Genomic DNA, 21555 nt, shown 5'->3' on the forward strand with positions numbered 1-21555 from the left:
ACACAACATGCCTGCAGGCTATGGAGATTATGACTTTAATTTTTTTAGAACTTTTAAATAAGTCGTACCTGAATGAGTTGCAATGACATCTAACTGTAATATTTCTGGAGAATAGCACGTCCAACAATCACATGATACTGAAACCCATTCCATAAGATGAATTATATGCTGTTTGTAGAGATCAAGAAAACTATCCAATTGCTGCACGTCAGCTAATGAAGACATTGTTTCCTCTACCTGTTAAAACACGGATAGGATATTTTTAACTTAACTGAAACAATGTTAAAAAAAGAAAAAAATTAAAACTCATAATAATTATACTATAAGAACAGAAGGGACACAAGAAGATTTCCATAGTTTCCACTTGCACAATCAAGATATTGATATTTAATACCTGCCTATACGACATCCATTAACTTTAACTAAAAGTGAAACATTTGTCCTGACTTCAAAATGAAATCATAAGGAACACAGCAATGCAACAGCAGAACAAAAGAATCTCTAATCCATGTGAAAACCTATCCAAAAGCTAACCATGTCCTAAAAAAGCTCTTACTAGTTTTAAAGATGTAGTGATTTTTCTGCTTAATTTAAGAATGCTTTAAAACATTAACATAGAGGGAATTTCTCACAATCCCATCTAGTAGGCTATGGCAGTTTCCAAAAACTGTTATTGTTGCATCTCAGAGAAGACAAGGTATCTCTTCTCTCCCTCCTTGAATTTTAATTATGCAAGATGCCTCTCTTTACAGTAGCTGGGCAGGTTCATTCTGAAATTCTCAACTTCTGTGGCTTAGAAGTACCAGAATTCACTGTTACATTTGAAATACCTTCTTCATATTTACATTTAGACTACTCTATAAGTCAGGCAAACAAAACATGTAAAATAAAGCATGTAAAAAGAACTACTAAATGAATTCCAGCTATGATCACGCTCGGCAAGGAAGCACACAGATTTTCTTAATCACTTGTAGCAGATTTATTTCAAAGCAAAGGAAAATTTGCTTTTTCAGTTCCTGAAGACTCCTACCAGAGGAGGAAGGAAGAGATTAAAAGCATGCTGAAAGCAGCATCTATAGCCTTGGTGATTTCAATGGACAGTGAATCAAGAATAGTGAGCAAGCCACCATTAGAAACCCCACTGAGAAGTAACATATGTTGTCAGCATGGCCAGTTCTAGCAGGGAAAGATGTACTGCAGTGCTATGAGTAACATCATTTGACTCTAAGTAGAACTACAAATCGTAGTCATATTTTCAATATTTTTAAGCTGAACTCAACCGCACAAGTTAGCTGAAACATGGCCAGGACCGTTCGAATTTTACAGACTAATCACTTGCCAGACAAAGATGCTATTATGGAAGTACCAGATGTGGAGAAAGTAAATGAGATTTCTAGGAAAAAAAAAAAAAAAATCAGGATTTGTTAAGGACAAAGGTTACTCTTAAAGCAGGTTTGCCTGCCTCAAGCACAATAGATTTCTCCTTTCAGAAGCTTTATGCCAGCCAAAACAACTCAAAGTAACTTACATGTTAAATATTCATTTATCTGTAAATTAATTGGAACATTTTACATGACAGAATGTGTCAAAACAGAAACTGTTCCCCACTATTAATCCCACCACAATCTGCAAGACGTTTTTTTCCATTGAATGAGATACAAAATAATACATTGTTAGCAGGTGATGTAAAATAGTAGTTTCAAGAGTGCAATTAAAAAAAAAAGATAATAAATTAAATATGCCAACAGACTTCTCATTAAGAAGTGTCTCACAGTTAAAAAAAATAAATAGCAAGGGTGATTTTCTTTCTTATATTTGAAAGCTAACAAGTTTAACAATGCGTCATTTTCATGCTAATAATCAAAGAAGACCCAAGGTAGCGCAGGCCACTGGCAATAAAACAAAATGTTACTTTAAGCACCAGTTCAATCACTGACAAGCTCAATACATGCTTAACAGACTCTAACAACTGATATGGCTTCAGTCTATTGGGGCTGTAAACCATACGCCTCACCATGATACCGACGTGCTCAGTTGGTGGTCTTGATCTTTCTCCTTAGCCCTAAGCAACCAGAAACATTGACGAACACAAAGCAAAGGGGTCAAAAACAAAGCAACGCTGCGGGTGTTCACAATCAGGTCACATCACTTGTGGTCTCCGCTATCTCTGCAATCTTCTGTCCCCTTATAACAAAGCCTGAATTGAAGTTCTATAATGCAAATTTTCGAATAATTTATGTTTATACTCAAAATCTTTTGATCCTGAACACAGATTTCTTTTCTGAACAACAAATTTATACTTGTAGAGCTAGCTGTAATATATTTGTTCTATATGGTCTTAAGCTATTTTAACAGGGACTTCTTGCCTTCTGCAAGTTGTAGAGCTCACTTTGAAGTTTTCAAATAGTCAGTAACTGGGGGAAAAATAATAAAAAAATTCAAGATATATTTGTCATTGTGACAAATTTGAAACATTGCAATCATGTAATCTCATTGCCAGATTTTCTACCTGTCTAGCTGAAAGAAAGGCTAATGAGAAAAAGGATTCTCATCCAAAGTACTGTCAACTTTAAAAACCATCTGTAACTGCAGGAAAGTCTTAAACCTTTAATAATCTTGGGAGATTAACTTTTCCGTATATGAAAATCAGGATTTATCTCCATGAAACTGCTTTCTTTGTAGGAGTATGACTTTATAAGGTTATCAAATGGACGTTGCTGACTTTATAGACCACTGTAGGGCTAAACAGACAAGATACTGCAAAACATACCAGATTCATCTGTCCAAAGCTTAAAAGAAACAAAACCAAAACAACCCCCCCCAAAATCCCACCCTCGCACTGGCTCTCCATGAGACAAGTCTTCATGTTGTACCTCTTTGACCTACAAAATCTTCTCAATACTTGTTTCAAGCTTTGTTCTTCTTTACTTCTTTCAGAATAGTTTTCTAAGCGTATGCCTTCTGAGGGGCAGCCTGTCAGCTACGGGGCCATAAATACTGATGCTACACAGGCCTTTGGAACACCGTGCCTGGGAGCAAGAGAAAAGGAAGCAGAACAGCCATCGCATTTAAGGCACATGTTTGAAAAAAGACAACTTAGGTCACAGTTGTACTACATGATGATGGCTTGCTGATTTATTTGATATTTAGCTTGGGGAAGAAAGAGGAAGAGAGAGTGTTTAGCCAGAAAAGCTCATCTATTATCAGGGCACTGATTTTAAAGCATTCCTGAAACATTTAAACTTTTGGTTCTGGGGAGGAGGTAAAAAGGTCAACTACTGCAAAATCAGTCTGATCATTGTCAAAAGATAAAAAAAATGGATTATGAAACTATCACTTTTTTAAGCCTAGTAGTGCTTTTGATCTATAGGTGAATTGTTCTTTATAGTCAGAAAATAAACTGGAGTTTTTTCCTGGCCACTTGTGTGCTCCTGTGTATAACTTAACATAAACAATAATCCAGTGACTTCTATCCGCCTAAAAAGTGAGCATCAACAGTTCAACCAGCACCAACAGCATGCCCAAGGCTTTGCAGAATCCAGCAACAAGCACAAACTCTTGAACATCTCCTGTCCCAAAACTTTACCTAAACCACGGCCCAGTGATTAGTATCCACCCAATTGTTCTAGGCCAACAGCAACCCTCGTCCAACTGTGAGCTTCCCATGCTCCAGGAACATACTTTTAAGCCATCTATTCCAAACCTAATCTGAACACACTTTAAAAGATAAACATAAAAATCTAGTATTAACTATAGTGTACAGATCCATACTGGGTGGTTTTCGCCACAAAATAAAACTGAATTCTAGGGCCCTTCTCAGAACCAGCATATATTCTAACTCTATGGCCCTTCAAAGTTATGAAGAAATGTAATTCTCCAAGCTCTGCTGTCCCAAACTGTAAACCCAACTCCAAACTTAATTCTGGTATTAATCATAAACAGTACGTACAGTGAGAGATGCTTGGACTAGCCATGAGCCATTACTTCCCACTGGTACAGACCACAGCCAGTGAACAAGCCTTAGAAGATGTAGCAGTAAGGCCAATTCCCAAGTTTCTTATCCAAGTAATATTCTTTCCTGTTATGTCAGCCAAACTCAAGTATTAACCAGGCTTCTGCAGACCACATTTATGTAACAGGAGTTAATACCTGCCTTAGAAAGATCAGTGTACGCTCTACTCTAATAGTGTCTGCAAGATGCAACAGTACATTCAGCTCTTCCTGCACCACTGTTGACCTAGACTTTAACCTCAATTTTAGTCCCACTCTAACCCTAGCACTACGCTTTCTTCCAGTTCCATAAAAGAAATAACCTGTAAGACCCCAGTCTCTGTTGCTGCTAATCTTAATTACAGCCCTGTGGATTTGCAGGATCCAACATTAAAATGAGATCTTCAAACTGTTGTCTGGAAATAGTTGTAGCACCTAACAGCTATGAAATGTGACCTAGCAAAGCAGAAATATCAATATTTTGATTTACAAATTATAACAGTCATAGATCTTTCAGTTTTCACAGTGACTTCTGAATATAACCACCACAACAGTGCCATAGCGTTCGCTGGACAGTTTTATGACTAAGCACAGAATCCAAGTATTCTCTCTTGCTTCTTTCATTCTAAGAGTGAATCTGATAAATCTGAAGTTACATGTATATCTAAATGTTTAACTGTTACATTTCTGTATGATCTTTGAAATAAACTGCTATACACACACATGTGTGTACAGATGAAATAAGCAATGCCCAAACAAAAATAGTAGTATTGTACAAGTTCTTAGATCTTACAAATAAGATTTTTATGATTTATTCTTCTGGAGAAGTTGCCTCTGTCTATTCTAAATCCAAAGTAATTTCAGCTATGGAAAAAGATGAGGGCACAGACAGAGGGTACAGTCAAGCTCATGTAACACCAAATAATTTCAAACTACCTACCTTTGTGGATGAGCTTTTAGTTAATGATTTCTGTGGTTTAAACCTAACAGCAAGACAAATAATTATGGCTCTGTTTAGACAAAGTGTCTTATCAATAGTAAAAATCAGAAACACACCAAAATATTAAACCAGCTCATAGTTTACCTTTTCTTTAAGGTGCTGAGAACATGGTACTGCCATTATTGTCACCAAAACTTGCATTAGCTGCAAGTTAATTTCTTTGCAGTCTTCCTGGCATACTTCAATCAATGCTTGTACACAACAAAGCAACTGCTCCATATAAAAGACCTATTTTTTAATAAAAGCATAAATTTATTAAGTTTTGTTATAAAACATAACATTCTCTTTAAGAGATATGGGAAGTGACAATAATAAAATCTGAGCACTGTATAATTCCCATAGCTGGTAATACAGATAATTTCATGTTAGTTCTTTCAATGACCTACATTCTACTTTTTATAGAATACAACATAATCTTCCTCCCACACCATTTGTTCATATTTACCTTGTCCTGTTAACAAAATAAATGATCCTGCTCTTAATCATGCAATTGCTCCACTCTGTGAATAAACAAATTAAAGCATTTTGGAATGCTTACCATTGGTACTCTCTCATTCTGAAGCGCTATTTGTTAATTAATAACGTATTTGTTACAACTCTTTCAAATATCATTCCATACTTGACTATTTTGAATGGAACAATAATGGTTAAATACATAAACGAAGAAAACCTGAGCGTCTGCTTTTATCCCAGCCAAATTATCTCCTTGCTGCAATATAATGCATGTTATCTTGATTGCACTGATTATCAGTTGAAGTCAATATTGTTGTCAGTTAGCTTGCAATAACTTCTGTGATAAAGTGCATCAGATATTGCATGAAGCTGTCAGGTTCCATTCAATGAACAGAAGGGGCCATTGTTACAAATTTACTTCCAAAAAATAAATCAAGTCTAGGAATAGTTTAGCTATAAATGTTATTAATCTCACGGACATGGTCAATCCTTAGCTAAACAGTGTCTATGCAGCATTTGCTGTTAAAATAGAGAAAGACTGTTTTCCAAGACCAAAGGCTAGAAAAATTCCACCAAACACTTCAGCTGCAGATGAATGTGTCTACTGTATCTAATGCCAAATGGAAGTGGTAAGCTCAAGACCTCATAGCAATTTTGCAGATGTACTTCAGGGAATTGTTATTTCAACAATCAGGTTATAGTGCTTCCAGTTACATGAGTTCCTAATCATCACAGGCTTCAGGGAGATTAAGGTTAATTCCTGCACCACTGGTACATACTCCATTAGGGAAGAAGCCTAATGAGGGGAGAACTTCAAACGTATATCTTACATTGGCTCAAAAAGACAATTACGCTGGATTCAGTCTACATGCATGAATAACTTTTAAAGGGAAGTCTGCATCTGACATGAAGTCAGAGTTTTCCGAAGGCACAGCATTGGCCCTTTTTTGGTCATCTTCAAGAGCAGAGGCCTAACAAACTTTCGGTGGAATGGAAGCTGGGATTTCATTTGTGGGTGAAATTGTAGGGATTCTTCTTGTGCATCTCTAACAGATCTAGTTCCACATCCAATCAATTGAAGGGAAATAAAAAATAATCCTGGAAGTTAAAAATCTCCATTCCACGTCGAAGAGACTCTCTCACCTCCTTATACAGCAATTGATGAATATTCTTCAAATGAAAGAAATTTAAAATGAAATACGGCCTTCAGGCTCAGCCATTAGTTAAGGGTACACTTGGAAGCAATTTCTAATTTATAAAGGCCTTCCTCCTAGATTCTCACTTAAAGAGAAGCAACCAGGCCCAACAGTTTACAAAGCATGCTCCTAAATGTACATGCAAGAGTACCAGTAGCTTCCTTTCAAAATGGAGAACCATAACAATACAAAACAAAACAAGAAGATGATATTAAGAGTGAATATTTCTTGGGAAACCTGACAGGCTAATTACAACAGACTGAAAGGTTTTCAGTCATTTTTACTGATAAGGATCAGAATATATGATCTTGTTTGGATTGTGAACACAAGGCACTTCAAAACATGAGTTAAATTCTGCCTCTGGATCAGCCAAGGTAGTTCTCTGTTAGCACACGATGTACTAAACAGCTTCTTCTCTCCCTGTTTTGCCTTTTCATTTTCCTCCCACTATCTGAAGCCTTTTACTTGAAAACTTGGAACTTTACTTCAAACTTGAACCCACATCTGCTGAGAGGATGGACTGCTAGCAAGTTTTTGGGAAAAGCAGATTTTTACCAGGAGACCACAACATGGCCCAGGGAGGACAGGGAAGCTCCTGTTTTGTCTCGGACACACATCCACAACTATGTCCTGAGATAGGGTGGGGTAGGTGTGCAAGGGAGGGATAGGAATGGGAGCATTTAGGGACAACAAGGGAAAAAATAAGCTGAGAGAACCACTGGTCTAAAACTTTGGTCTGTTCTGTATTTTCCAGTTAGCCTCACCTCTTCAGATCGTTGACAAACTCCAGCTTGTGACAGTGTATTGCCAAGATCAGTCAAATGAGGCTGTAAAATTTCTTTTGGGCTACCTCGAATCACTGCAGTTAGAACCATTATACAAGATGGCTTAGGCGTCTTCCCAAAGGCTGATTTGATTAACCTCAACGACACCTTAGGGCTGACAAATGTTCCAATCAATTCTGCTGTTTTCACACACTGAAAAAAGAACATGAATAACTTGAGCATTTTCCTGAAAACACAAAGACCATTCAATATATCACGAGCTTTTTCTTTTTATGATTCCAGCTGTTATTTTAAATGCTTCAGCAGTTGCCTTGTAGGCCTTTTCCACTCACTCAGTAATGATTATATGCATGAAGAAATTTTCTTGACATGTGTTCAGTAAGCACATAAGGCATCCAGCACTCTCCTCGGCATCAGACAAACTTCCATGAGAAAGTAAGGCACAGAAATGAAGTGTACAACTTTCAGCGTAATAAAGTCTCTAGTTTAGAACAACCAGATGTTGCAGATTTAGTGGTTTAGCATTTTGTCCTCCAAATGCTGTTCCAAGGCACACTCCTAAGGTGCCCACCACCTGTCAATTAAAAGCAACAACAAGAAAACCCCGAAAGAGGAATTTTTTTGTTATTGTACTGTATTTTGACATTGACATTACAGCTCTGGTTTAGTGTGGAAGAACTGCCATAGGGGAACTGCTCACTGCTTTCAGTCTCTTACTTCTTTAACTGAAAAGGCTTAAATGATTATCTATTCCCCATGATACTCACACCCCTCAGAGACATACAGCTATTTTGTATTCCACACGAAACACCACCACACCAGAGCTTACTCCCTGACTGATGCCAAATATTTACAAACAGGTGCACAAATACAGATATAGTCAACTACTGTGCCATTACCTGTGCAACAGGAACACTTCTTCCAAACCCATTTATTTAACGGTCGGCTTACTTCCCCAAACACAAAAGCTTATTTCCCTTTGTACATAATTTTCAGTCTAGTGATTTAGCCACGGATTTTTAATTGCACCTAATTAATATTTGAATCATCCTAGTTTTTTAAGTCTCAATGGAAGCATGTAGCCATGAATTCTATAGTTTAAATCTGCACTACATTTAGCTAGTTCTTTTCACAAGGGTGAAGACTCAAAACAGTTACAACATGCTGTGTGTAGATGTGAACCCTGTCCTTGTCCGTATTTGCCATTACTCTGGGAAGCTGCATCACTAAGGAGATAAAAGGCATTCACAAACAAAAGTTTCTGAATCTTAAATTTTGGCACAAGGAAGAGTAAAATTAAATACAGAAACCATCTCCTAATTGGGAATAAATCTCTTGGAAGCACCTGCAAGAAGACTAGTGGTGGAATTCCAAGAGAGATAAATACAGTCAAAAAAAGGAAAGGGAAAACTATGTGCTACTTGAACACATAGATTTGAATTTATATTTATACTAGACAGGAAATTTCACCAGGACAGCATGGATTTATTCTTTAATTATTCAAGTGTCCTCATAAATTTTATACAAGCACTAAGGAACTTGAAAAGCTGCACACCCACAGTGGCATATCTCTTACTTCACTCCTGGGATACTGATTTCCTAAGGCCCGTACACCCCTTTTTGAAACAACAAGATAACATCCAGGTTTTCTTCTCTCTACTATTGATCAGTGTGTGACTAACTTAGTTTACAAGCTCTATCTCACTGTAAGGAGATATGGTTAAAGGTCAGAAGCTGGTTCTGAAAGGGAAGGTGGAAGGGATGGAATACCTAGAAGCGGATAATAGAGCAATTATTGAGGGAAGGGGAGGAACAATTCAGGAAAAATGAAGGGAGACAGACAACAATCAGTACTAAGAATGACTAAAGACAACCAGAAATTGCAGGAAAAAAAAAGAAGAAAAAGAATGATTTCAGAAATGGATTTCACTGGCTATATAGCTCAACTATAGCAGGAACCTAAAGAAAAGCCTGATTTAGGAAATCAATTTTTCTGACATTGGTTGGACTACTTGTGCCCAGTAATACAAGAATACTTACTTACTATGTTAAAATAAATGTAAGTATGGGGTCCACATGTTTTTAACATCAATAAAAACCTGAGCCTGATCCTTCAGGCAATTTCCAGTGACCTAAGGCAAGGTCAACCCTCAGAAGACGGACTCAGGACTATAAAGGATAGGTTCTTTATTCAGTGAACAACAGATACTTCAACAGATTAAACTTACATTTTTAACCACTTCGCTTTCGTCATCCAAGCATGCTTGGTACAAAGTTCTAAGCAGCAGCTCCATGTGCTGTGTTATGTGATCTTCCGTGTGCAGCAATAACGTATACAGAACCTGGGATGCTTTTATTCTTGTGCTTTCAACCCAGTCCGTTATATCATGACAGAGACCTGGAAGAATTTTGGAGACGTTTCTTGACACAAGTTCCCGACAACCTAGTCCTGGTCGAGTCACTAGAAGAAAACAAACAAATAGAAACAAAACAAAAAGAAATATCAAAGGAAAAGCCAATGCACATTAATCCTTAGAAAAGTTTAAAGTCTCCAAGGTAAGAGCTATGGGTGTCTGCTTCAGCACGGAACAAAACATTCCAAACGCTGCTGAGGAATTTACCTTGTGCAAGTTGCCTTTCTTTAATATATATTGCAGAATTTAAACTCCACACAGCTCTCTGAAAATTTGTGTATTTATTACTGGACGGTGATTTAGATTGCGTGCTTTAAAATGTTTACAGAAGGGGAAGAGAAAGAGAACTTAAACGAACATGTGACATTATCCACTTTGGAAAACACAGCTTAATAATTTCCTTTTAATTTTTATAGCAACACAAATCTAATTTAAAAAATCAAACCTGAAACACACAGAGATAAAACAGAAGAAAGACTTTTGCATGCAAATGTTGTGGTACCACTGAGTTAAATATAATTTGGCGGGGGAAAGAAAGGTAGAGGTCACAAATACTACAGGGGACACGAACTGCAGTAAAACAGACCATGTCACTTGTGCCCTCTAAAGGAAAACGTTAAAGGTGTATCGAACAAACTAAAAGTAGAAAGCGTACTATGACTTGTACAAGTGCTGTGTAATATATCAGGCCAACCAAATTGACAGTATTTTAAAAAATCACAGCTATTATACGATCTCTTTTCTAAGGCTGTTTCAGGAAAAGCAGTTCACTGATGTGCCTTTTCCACCTCTGTCCGATTTATATATTAAAAAGCACATTTCAAAATAGTATGAAAGATTATACAGGAGTAGGTGGGGGGAAACTTTTTTTTTTTTAGATTGAATTTAATTTGTAAAGACTTTGTGGAAAGTGGGGTTTTGGGGTTATGTTTAAAAACAAAAGATAACCCCAAGTGTTACAAATACATATTCCCTACCTCAGTAAAGGATGCAGACTTCTAGAGAACTAATAAACTTACCTTCCCCAATAAATGCTTACTGACCTGTCTTGGTAATCATCAAATTTACACCTTAGGTCATTTATAAATCACTGAGACTCAGAGAAGCAACTTGACCAATATCATAAGTAACTAACAAACCACCACTTCTGTACTTCACACAGAAAGCTACGACCACTTTCCAAAGAACTGCATTGAACTTTTTTAGTGACTTTCCCTACAGCCAAATTTTTTCCTTGACACATGCTTATACAAACAAAATCTAAAAAGTTGTTCTCTGAGAACCACCATTTTATAATTGCCACTCACAATGTTCACATACTGTTTTAAGAAAGAAGCATTATTCATCATGAGGTGTCAAAAAACATTGAACGTGTGAGTGCGTTTTTTATTTCTGGTACAAAGTTCTCCTGTAAATGCTCAGAAAGGAAATGACTGAGATGTCTCCGGATATTTTCCTGCATGGGCCCATGTAACTACAAATGCTGAAAGGAACAGACTAAAGTAAATGGTCTGAAGAATACAAAGGGCTTACAGAAACGCCTATGAAATATCCAGAGTATGAAAAAAAAAATTAAGCATCAAGACATGAATTGCTGCCTCTTTTGTCAATGGAGGATAACATTTTGGATTATGAAAACTGACAACGAATAGAAAAATGTCAAATAAACAAATCAACTTCAGACAGCAAATACAGACTGGCATCCTATTCAACCTGAGGCAGAATTTTGTTTAAAGAATTTGGACCATTCTTTATCAGCAGTTCCTTCATTTCAGATGTTCAAATGCAGGCATTTATCCCTGTAGCTACTCCTGTCAAGGACTTCCCTGCTATAAACTGTCTGCACCTGTATCCTTAGGCAATGACTGCTGTTGCTCAACAGAAAGCTATTCAGTTGGTTGGATGACACCAGGTATGAGGTCTAACTATTCTTCCTCTGACCTGCAGTATCTGTCATCGTGAGATCAAAGCACAGGGAGGCTCATGTCAGGTCCATTAGCTTGACAGTTGGACAAAGATAGTTAAGCAAAACGTACTATAAACTCACAGTTGTAAAAAAGATATTCCAGTACATTGAAGAAGTCAGAAGGAATTGCAACAAAGTGTTAAAATACAGAGTTATCTTATTAAAAGAAATACAAACGTTTGTGGAGGGGAAATGGAGGAGAAGGATACACATAACAACTCATCCACATACAGTCTGTGGCAGGACACCACAATTACTTGAAACTAAGGTATACGAGTGTCTCTGATAAAGTTTCCTATCTGTAAGATTAAGTAGCCAATGATCCTTTCCTCTCATTTTTCTTCTCTTTTGTCACATAAAGCCTGACTGTTAATAAGAACATACAATTTGGAAGTAAAGATAAGCAGCAGGAAATTGTATCTTAAAGTCACTATTAACTTGGGACTAAAATTATCAGGTCAGTTCTTTAAAAATATTCTTTAGTTACAAATATATATATACATATACATGTGGGTGTACATTTGCCACGTTCAAGCCTTAACTGCATCATTCTACCAAGCAAAATGTATGAAAAGTCAATTAAATGGAGGGCTGGAACATTGCCCAGATTTATGAAGCATATTTATTTTGCTAAGAAGATTATTTCAGAAAGTACATATCATTTAATTATGAAGTAATTGATAGATGTCCCTTTCTAAAAAAAACCAACCAAAACCGTGTACGCACACACACACACATAAAACCCAACACACACCTAAAGCAAACTGAACAAGATAACAGTATTGGCCATATCAATGGTAACAACTGTTTCAAGGACTAGCATATGAAGCCTTTTATGACCTTCACTATATCATGGTCTAAATAAGTGACTGGAATTTAGACACTCGACTTCATTGGTTTATGTATGCTAAAAAAATTCTCTGACTGCCAAAAAAAGAAATATGTTTTTGCCATCACCAGTGGAAGTAAAAGCATTCTTCACCACTTACAAACCCCTGAGGTAATATTATATATAAAATAAGGAAGAAAGAAAAAAATGTTGTGGAAAGGATAACGGATCAGCCTGCCTGTCTTCAAAGCTGAACAGTTCTGTCAAACCAGTCACCATTATGAAGCGCTTCCCCTTTCATTCAAGCATTACTGAGTAAAACAACTTTAAAGGGAAAAAAAGCGCCAAAAACCAAAAAAAAAAACCCAGAAAGTAAAAAAATGTAATTTCAAAGAAGAAAGGACTCCGGAACCCACTGTCATGGAAAGGATTTTGCTGCTGGGTATTCTGTGATTGTCACGTAGGCACAAGTCAAGCATGAACCTGTTCTTTCACACCAAGAGAGTTCTTGTTCTGTTAAATACGAGTATAGAAATCAATAAATGACTCATTTAAACCCTCTCTTTCACCAACACCCATATGTATATTTTTAAACATTAACTTTATGAACCTGACACAGGAAACAAGCTTCAAGCTACTGCAAACACAACGTTTTAAAGCTACCTATAAATCATACAGTACGAAAAGGTAATCTACCCGTGTTGCATATTTTGGGGTTTTTGTGTGTAATAAAGGAAATTATTGTTTCTGTTCCCGTGTTCTTCATGCATACTGGCAGATTTCAGTGAGCATCCCAGTGCCTCACAAAGAAGTCTGAAATCATTTCACTGCAAATTTTTCTTCCGCACCAGTTCTGTGGATCATTAATGCTGTGTCTAGTTCTTATTATTCAAGGACTCAGCTCACACGTTCTTTCATCCTGCCTTCCTTTCCGGTCATCTCTGTGTGCGTTCTTCACCCGGCTGCTGGCTAACGTACAACTTTCTGCTGCTTCTGCACCACTGCCTTACCTCTTTTTCAGCATAGGCATTTTAATTTACAGTTTCTCCAAAATACATTTTGGGATTAATGGAAAAAAATGAACGTAGTTACTGAACAAATATTTTTTAAAATTTAAATTTAATATAAATAGTTTAAATAATTTTATATAAATATAGGCTATATACTATATTTTATATATATATATATATGCTAGCCCTATACATTAACTAATATTAAATCTTGTAATGGATATTACGCATCCTGCTCTGCTGTTGTTACTGCACTGCAGCTCTCAGGGATTATTCGGGAAGTAAAAACCACTTTCAGTGCATCACTTACCTCCTTTGGGATAATGAGATGGTGAAACACTAAAATCCATCTTATCTTTCAGCTCTTCTTCATTCTCTTTCTCCCACTGCAAACCTATCTTTTCCCAATAAGTCCAAGCCAGTTTCCTAGACATAAAATAAGAGTTTTACACCATCATGTCCCCAAAAGAAAAGCTGTTTATAACAAGACCTCCACAAACTCTGACTTCTTAAATTCCACTGGAAAGATGGGAAGCATTCCTGCCATTTAACCTAGGCACACTGACAGTTTACACTTCTTTTGTACTCAGTGGACACAGGTCACCTCTTCCAAAGGATAATTCTGTCTCTGTCTATCTGTCTGTCTTCGTCTCTCTCATGCTTACTTGAATGTAGCATAAAGGGCAACATAACAAAAGTTATGAAGCTAATGCCATCTTTTTGGATTTAAGAAAAAAAAAAAAGTGTTTTTTTTTTCCTCTAAGCAATACACCTGTGAACACAGAAATACTTTCATGTACAACTATTTACGGGGGGGGAAGAAAAGGAAAACCAAAAAGCATTCTCCTTACGTATTTTCAGGAGTTTCATCAGAAAAGCTGCCAAGTAACAAAGGGATCAACTTGTGAAAATACGAGTATCTATCTCGTAGGTGCAACAACCATTCTCCAATGACAGATGTTACAGCATGCCGAACCTACGTGGATACAAAAAGGCTACTTTAAATATATCATGAAAATACCAGAAAAATTAAAATAATATTTATTTTTATTATATAAGACTTGGTAAAAGGCATCAATAGTCTCAGAAAAAATTACAGGAACCCAGGATTTCCTCACTTGCAGGAAGCATCTTAAGGAACACGCAAGGTATCATGCTCCCTCTTGTGTTCTCACTCTGGCTTAGTTAGTCTTAGACTATTTGCTGCACAAAAGCACATCTCCAAGAGGAAGACAAGATACAGACCCAACTCAGAAAACTCTAAATTCTCATGGCTAATGTCTCTCTGAGAATGCAAGAAATGTACATTTCTCTGGAATTTGAAGCTTTCCAAGCACATCTCCAGAAGACAATTTTCTCTGTTCTCTATAAAGGAAGACTAAGATAAATAATGTAGATATATCAACTCAAAAATTAAAAGTATTTTATTTATTATTAAGCTGCACATTTTAAAATTACTGCATCTTACGAAGAGACCAATAGCATAAATGTTTGTTAAGCTTCTGAGAAGGCCATAGAACCAAGTCCCAGAGAGATTTGAAAGAATGTAAGACAGAATTGAAGGCACCCATTAAAATAAAAGGGTGCCTACAAACTTCAACAGCCTGCAGAATTAGACAGCAGCTGACTAGGTCACCAACCTTGGTTTTGGATAGCTTACAATTGATAAAGCCTGTATGTGATGTATTTACATATCTCAACTGAATGAATGAAACCTGAAAATTATGGGGGGTGGTGGTGAAACAGATTTAAAATAAATCTAGAAAAAAAAAAAAAAGAAGATACACACACCTTGGGAATCTCATCAAATAGTCTCTGGGCCAGATGAGACAGAACATCATCCACAGACTTTCCATTTCCAAACTGTATCACTGCTCCAGTAGCCTGGATTACATCAACACGAACTCTGTAGTGCTGGTGCGAAATTGTCTGCATTAAGGGTTTTATCAGAGATTCTGACTGCATATGGAAGTGCTCTGTTAGGGCAGAGAGACAGAAAGTTCAAACACGCCTTTCTCTATGTGGATGACAGATTTTGAGCAATGATTTCTGTAACACTGAACAGCAGCCTGACTAATGTCGCTGCATTGATGTAGCATGCAAATTTAACTTTATTTTGTATTAGAGCTGACCACCAGCACACACGCACTCCCTTAATCCCCTCCTACCGCTATTACCCACATGCTGTAATCGCTCAGCATCCATCCCTGGCACGGTTCTCCAACAGATCCTCCAAGGCCTCCAAAGTGCGCCCCTGAAGGTGGGTGCAACTGCTCATCTCCCTTCCACTCTCCTAGCTGCATCCCTGTTACCTCCTACCGGCCCCTGCCTGAGCCCCCGACCCCCCAGGAGTCCGCAGGCTCACACCAGCCCACTGCTCCCCGCCTTTGCCCATCCCTAGGCCGCACCTGGGATGGCCTGGGCGCAAGCCACAGCGCACCGGCAGCTTTCACGCCTGACCTCGGCATAGCGGTCGAGGAGGGTGGCCTGGAGGATGCGGATAACATCGGTGAGGTAGGGGGCCACGGAGGCCCCGCAGCGCCGCAGCAGGAGGCTCAGGAGCTGGACGAGGCCGAGGCGCAGCTCCTCGCTGGGCTCAAAGCCCCGCGGCGGGCAGAGGCGCTGGGCCAGCGCCGGCAGCAGGACGGGCAGCGCCTCGCCGGGCCGGTCGCCGTGGCTGAGCCCATGGCAGAGGAGCTGGAGGGCGACCTCCCGGCACCGCTCCGCCGCGTCCCCCGCCAGGCAGCGCGCCAGCGGCCGCAGCAAGTGCCCCCCGAAAACCTCCTGCACCACGGCGCCCGAGAGCGGCCGCTCCTGCACCTCGGCCCGGATGGCCTCCAGCGCCCGCAGCCGGGCCGCCCGCCCGCAGTCGGGCTGCTGTAGGCAGCTCAGGGGCCGGCTCAGGGCCTGCGCCACCTCGGCCGCCCCGGCCGCCGCCATTCTCCGCCGTCGCTACGGAAGTGCGGCGGCGTTGCTAAGGACGCGCGAGGCCTTTACGGCGGCGGGCGAGCGCTTTACGGCGAGGCCGTGCCGAGCGTTACCGGCTGCGCGTGTGGCGGGCGCTGGGAGCGCGGGAGGGGACAGCCCCGCTGTCGCCGTGCGCCCTCCGCTCTGAGGGGACGCCCCAGGCCCCACAGCGACGCACCGAGGAGGCAGGGCGGTAGTTTCAGCAGGTACGATGGCTACCGGCAGGAGAGGGACCCGTTATTCGTGTCACGCGGGGGAAAAAGAGATGCAAACGTGAGAGAAACCCCCGGGTGGCCGCGGATGGTGGAAGGACTGAGGGGAAAGGCGGCGCCACCCGGCCGGAGGCTCCGTGCCGGGCCACCGCAGCGCGGCACAGCTGCTGGGGACGGGAGTGTTACTGTGGGGAAACTCTCCCGTGTTATTTGCATCACTTTTCCCTTCTGCCTTGTCGCTGGAGGGATCAGCGGTGCAGTGGCAGTAAGTCACTGGTTTCTGTAACAGCGTGGTGTAATTTTTAGCGTCCATTTGTATTAGATAGTGTGTATTCATGTTGTGTTCATATTGTACTTCCTTGTGCTTTACACAACGTAATGTTGCCTGTGCTGCTCTGGTGACGGTGCAATCAGTACGCACCAAACCAAAAAGGTTATCAGGGTCTTTTTTGTTGACTTATCAGACTTAAAGTGCAATAAACTACTGAATTAATTCAAATGATCTGTTTAAAACAGCCTTATGTTTACCAGCAAAGGAGTTTATTCTCTTGTTATGCTGCTCCTAGCTTGACTGTGACCCTTTGGAGTCCTTTTTCACCCTTTCACCCTTTTTTTTTCTGCGGGAACTGTGAGTGTGAAAGCCCTGGGAGCAGAGGAAATATCACCGTGCATCAGAGTATTCCTGACAACGCGTGCTGGCACCTGGCCCAGCAAAGGCACTGGCCCGTGGCTGAGTCCCAGCTGCAACCACACTCCTTGTAGGCCTTGTAGAGAGGTGCTCCTGGGTGTGATGGCTTTACTTTAAACACCCAAGCGACCGAGCTGGTGAGCCACCCTTCCCAGCCCTTCCTGAGCTGTGGGATGCAACAGGCCCAGCGGCTCATGTGCCACAGGGCGTGCTGGGGCTGCCGCGCTCCTGCTGCGACTCTGCAGCCTGTCCCCTGGGGTCAGGTCATTGTCCTTTGTGGCCAGGCTGTGTCCTTCATGGTCAGGCCATCATCCCTCATGGCCAGGCTATCGTCCTTCATGGCCATCATCCCTCGTGGTCAGGCCATCATCCTTCATTGTCAGGCCACCTTTCATTGTCAGGCCACCTTTCATGGCCAGGCCATCATCCTTCATGGCCAGACGATCCTTTGTGGCCAGGCTGTGTCCTTCATGGCCAGGCCATCATCCCTCATGGCCAGGCCATCATCCTTCATGGTCAGGACACCTTTCAAGTCCAGACCATCCTTCGTGGCCAGGCCGTTGTCCTTCATGGCCAGGCCGTTGTGGCCAGGCCTGACCTTCAAGGCCAGCCCGTCCCCCCTGGCCAGCCCGTCCCAGCGTGGCGACGCGGGGCAGGCCGGCCGTGCGGTGCGGTGCGGTGCCGGTCCGTGCCGCCTCTCCCGCGGAGGCGGCGGGGAGGCCGCGCCCGCCGATGAGTGACGGCGGCGGGACTTCCTGCGGGCGAGCGGCGGCGGCGGGGCCGGAGCCTTTGTGCGGGAGCGGCGGGCTGCGGCGGGGGGGGGAGAAGAGAAGGTCCCCGCGGCGCCCCGCGGCCTCGGGCGGGCCGGCAGCGAGGGGAGGAGGCGGCGGCTGCAGTGCGGGTACCGGCAGGGGAGCCTCCTCCACCGCCGGGGAGGGAGAGAGGAGCCGCCGCCGCTCCGCCGGCTCCGCCGGCTCCAGCCACCCAGGTATTTACTGGCCCTCTCCGCTCCCTCCGGCGCTCCCCGGCAGCGCTGGCCGAGCCCAGCCGGGCGCGGAGCCCGGAGGGGGGCAGGGAAGGGCCGATCCACCAGCCCGGGCCCCGGGGATGCGCTGCTTCGGGCGCCGGGAGAGGGGGGGCGGGGAACGCCCGGCCGGGCCCGGGGGCGCCGCTTCGGCGCTCTCCCGCCTCCCGGGGCCTGCGCCGCTGCCCGCCGCCCCGCTCGGCCTCCGCCGCCTCCGGGGTTCCAGCGTCCCGGGCAGGGGCGGCTGGGAGGGCGGTGTGAAAGCTGCCCTCGCGGTTTTGGGGTCGTAACGGAGCGGTCATACGCTCGGTGGGGGAAAATAAAGAAGGTTTGGGGTTGTTTTCCCCCCAGTTACCAAACTTCCTTTCGGGAGGCGCTGCCCCCTCCTCCCCATCTGCCCCGGGATCGGGAAGAGTCGTTTGATGTGAAAGGGGGAGATGTTAAAATTTATCAAAAATCCTTTTGTTGCGGAAAACTGGGTTTCTGGTGACGGGGAGGGAATCCCCAAGGGAGTAGAAAAGCGAGGCTCTACGCCGTCATTTAATAGCTGTCTTTGAAACTCGTGGCCTTGTATGATTAATTGCACCGTTATTTCCAAGAGTTGACCACTGTCTAGGAGTTAAAAATGCTCTTTCTGTACTTGCCTGGGTATGTTGATTGTACAAAGATAACACAGTTCAGCATTTCCACGTACGACCCCAGAACATTGAACCGTTCAGGATCGACAGCTCTTGAATAGGCAACAGACAGTATTAAAATGTCTTTGCTCCTTCAGAACTCTCTGACAAAGGATTTGCGAACTGTCTCTTATCTCTTTCTTGCACCATTTTCTTACCTAGGTCTGTTTTCTGTTTACAAGCCTGAAGATGGCTGCTGCTGCTTCCTGCAGCGTGGAAGAAGATGAGAGCTTGAAGGGATGTGAACTCTATGTTCAGAAGCACAACATCCAACAGATTTTAAAAGAGTGCATTGTAAACCTTTGCATAGCAAAGCCAGACCGGCCCATGAAGTTCCTCAGAGAACACTTTGAAAAATTAGAAAAGGTCAGTGATTTTCAGGTGACTTAGAATTTTCCATTTTTAAATTGAAAAAGATTGTTTAAAAAGTTTCAAATATTTTGGTACATTTTTCCTTTTAGATTTTAAATTATCTGGATACTGTTAAAACCCAGGCTGTTAGAAGATAAAACCCAACTCTCTATCTGCCAATGTCTACTATATTATTGGCTATTGTGTAGAATTTTTTGTGCATAACACTAAGATTATAATTTCTCGTCAAACTGCACTTATTAAAAATGACCCAGAGAGTTACAAGCATACCTTGTGCTGTGGTACATGGTGTCCTGAGCTTTCATCTATGGCAAGAACCTGTCTGTGAGAGCAAAAGATGCTGTTCCCTGTTTTTTCCAGTGTCACGTGATGTGGTTTTTCCTTCCCCTAAAACTGAACAAAATCAGGAAACCAGCAAGTTCTGAAAATCGTTGAATAGTTTGCCATTTAATTTTACTCCTCTCACCCATCAGCATTGCTTGTCTCAGGGTCCTCCAACAAGAGATTAATTCAGAGAGACTTCATATGCTGTGACTGTCTTCAAAAGCAGCGTAGAGGGGGAAACATTTTAAAACATTCCCAGACAAATTCTTACTGAAGCCTATGGGTGTCTTTTGCAGGAGCAGCATGTCGTGTGACCACAACTTTTCTCTGTGGGTGGGATTCCTCCAGAAGTAAAAGGGAGCACAGGGCTGCAAGTTGTTGGCTATAAAAGTCCTCAGTCTCCCAGAGACTTTATTCATATATTTAGTTTAAAAGGAGGATTATTTTCTTTTTTTTTGAAGGAAATGTCTAAAGCTTGTAGGCTTAAGATAGGAGGTTTATGTGGTTTTTTTTTCCTTCTAGAGGAAGAACAATAATAACCAGTGAATAATACAGAGCTGATATATTAAATGTGATATAGGCATTTTATACCTCTCTTTGTCAGGTTTTTAGATAATTTTTGTATAGGCAAGTAAGTATACGCCAGATTTGTGTAGCTTTAAAAAAATGCAGGCATTGCATTTTGGTGGAAGCCCAGTAAGACTGCCTGGAACATCAGGGAGGGGAAGTAAGTACAGGATGGTTTTTGGTTGTAATGCTTATTATTAAAACCAAAAATCCCTTAGTTCTGCATATCCTAAACTTCTGAGAGCCAAGACCCTTTTCAGGAGAGTCAAATCTGTTGAATTTCCTTGGTTATGTTATGAATTGTTATCTGTCTTAATGTGTGCAATTCTGAACTTCCTGGCAAGAAGGATAAGCACCATTTTTTCAAAAAAATGTTAAAATATGCTGTAGTATTTTAGAATATTCTCCTTAGCTAGTGGGATTATTGAGTTGTACTGGGGGAGTTTAGCTTTATTGATCTAAACACAGTACACAGAATTGAGACAGGAAGGCAGTTCATACCCTTGAGAAATTGTACGTTCATTCATGTGATCTCCTGTTATTTCCCAAAGAACAGGAGATACCAGAATTCTGTAGTAGGATATCAATCGGAATGCAAACGCAGAAGCTGATGGCTATCACTTGCCTCAAAATGAAAGGAGATGATTTAGTAACAGCCGGTCTCAAGGCATCAAATTCAGTGAATATCATGCTTAGTATGGAAGGAAGCAATCTTGCCACTGACTGTAGAGTAGCCTGGGAGCTAAGCCTGCTGAGTCTAAAGGCTTTAGGATGATTTTGGAGGTTTTCAGCACTGTAATTCTTGTTCCTACAGCAGTTTGACTTTCTTCCCCAACCATTTCTGAGGACTGTGTTGAGACCAATTGCACTGTGGAGGATTTTGTGCTGTAGGATAGTATTTTGACTTGGTCGGTGGCATAATAACAGTTCAAGAAAGGCTTGTAAAGATAGAGAAATCATTTCAGTAAGCTTTATCCTGTTTTTAGAAGGCACTTGTCTTATATAGATACTTTGAAGAAATCTTAATGGAATTGTGAAGTTAGCAATTGCCCATTAGATTTTTGTGTGTGAATAAGCCATG

The 21555-nt window shown here is 41.4% G+C and overlaps 2 protein-coding genes across 2 annotated transcripts in view; one reads left to right on the forward strand and one right to left on the reverse strand.

The window, feature by feature from the left end:
• Positions 1–16583, reverse strand: part of DNAAF5 (dynein axonemal assembly factor 5) — a 29115-nt gene extending 12532 nt beyond the window's left edge. The window contains exons 1-8 of the mRNA XM_009946062.2: positions 16052–16583; positions 15435–15619; positions 14495–14619; positions 13954–14069; positions 9653–9885; positions 7404–7616; positions 5075–5218; positions 69–237 (exon numbers count right to left, since the gene is read on the reverse strand). Of these exons, the coding sequence (XP_009944364.2) occupies positions 69–237; positions 5075–5218; positions 7404–7616; positions 9653–9885; positions 13954–14069; positions 14495–14619; positions 15435–15619; positions 16052–16583 (1717 nt within the window). The remainder of the gene's footprint in view (positions 1–68; positions 238–5074; positions 5219–7403; positions 7617–9652; positions 9886–13953; positions 14070–14494; positions 14620–15434; positions 15620–16051) is intronic.
• A 2794-nt stretch (positions 16584–19377) lies between these two features.
• The window catches only part of PRKAR1B (protein kinase cAMP-dependent type I regulatory subunit beta), a 99186-nt gene continuing 97008 nt past the window's right edge, over positions 19378–21555 (forward strand). Inside the window, exon 1 of the mRNA XM_086472968.1 lies at positions 19378–19577. Coding sequence (XP_086329094.1) covers positions 19401–19577 — 177 coding nt within the window. The 5' untranslated portion in view covers positions 19378–19400. The remainder of the gene's footprint in view (positions 19578–21555) is intronic.

The sequence above is a fragment of the Leptosomus discolor genome, chromosome 14 (assembly GCF_034619465.1).
Source record: "Leptosomus discolor isolate bLepDis1 chromosome 14, bLepDis1.hap2, whole genome shotgun sequence".
NCBI classification, from domain to species: Eukaryota; Metazoa; Chordata; class Aves; order Leptosomiformes; family Leptosomidae; genus Leptosomus; species Leptosomus discolor.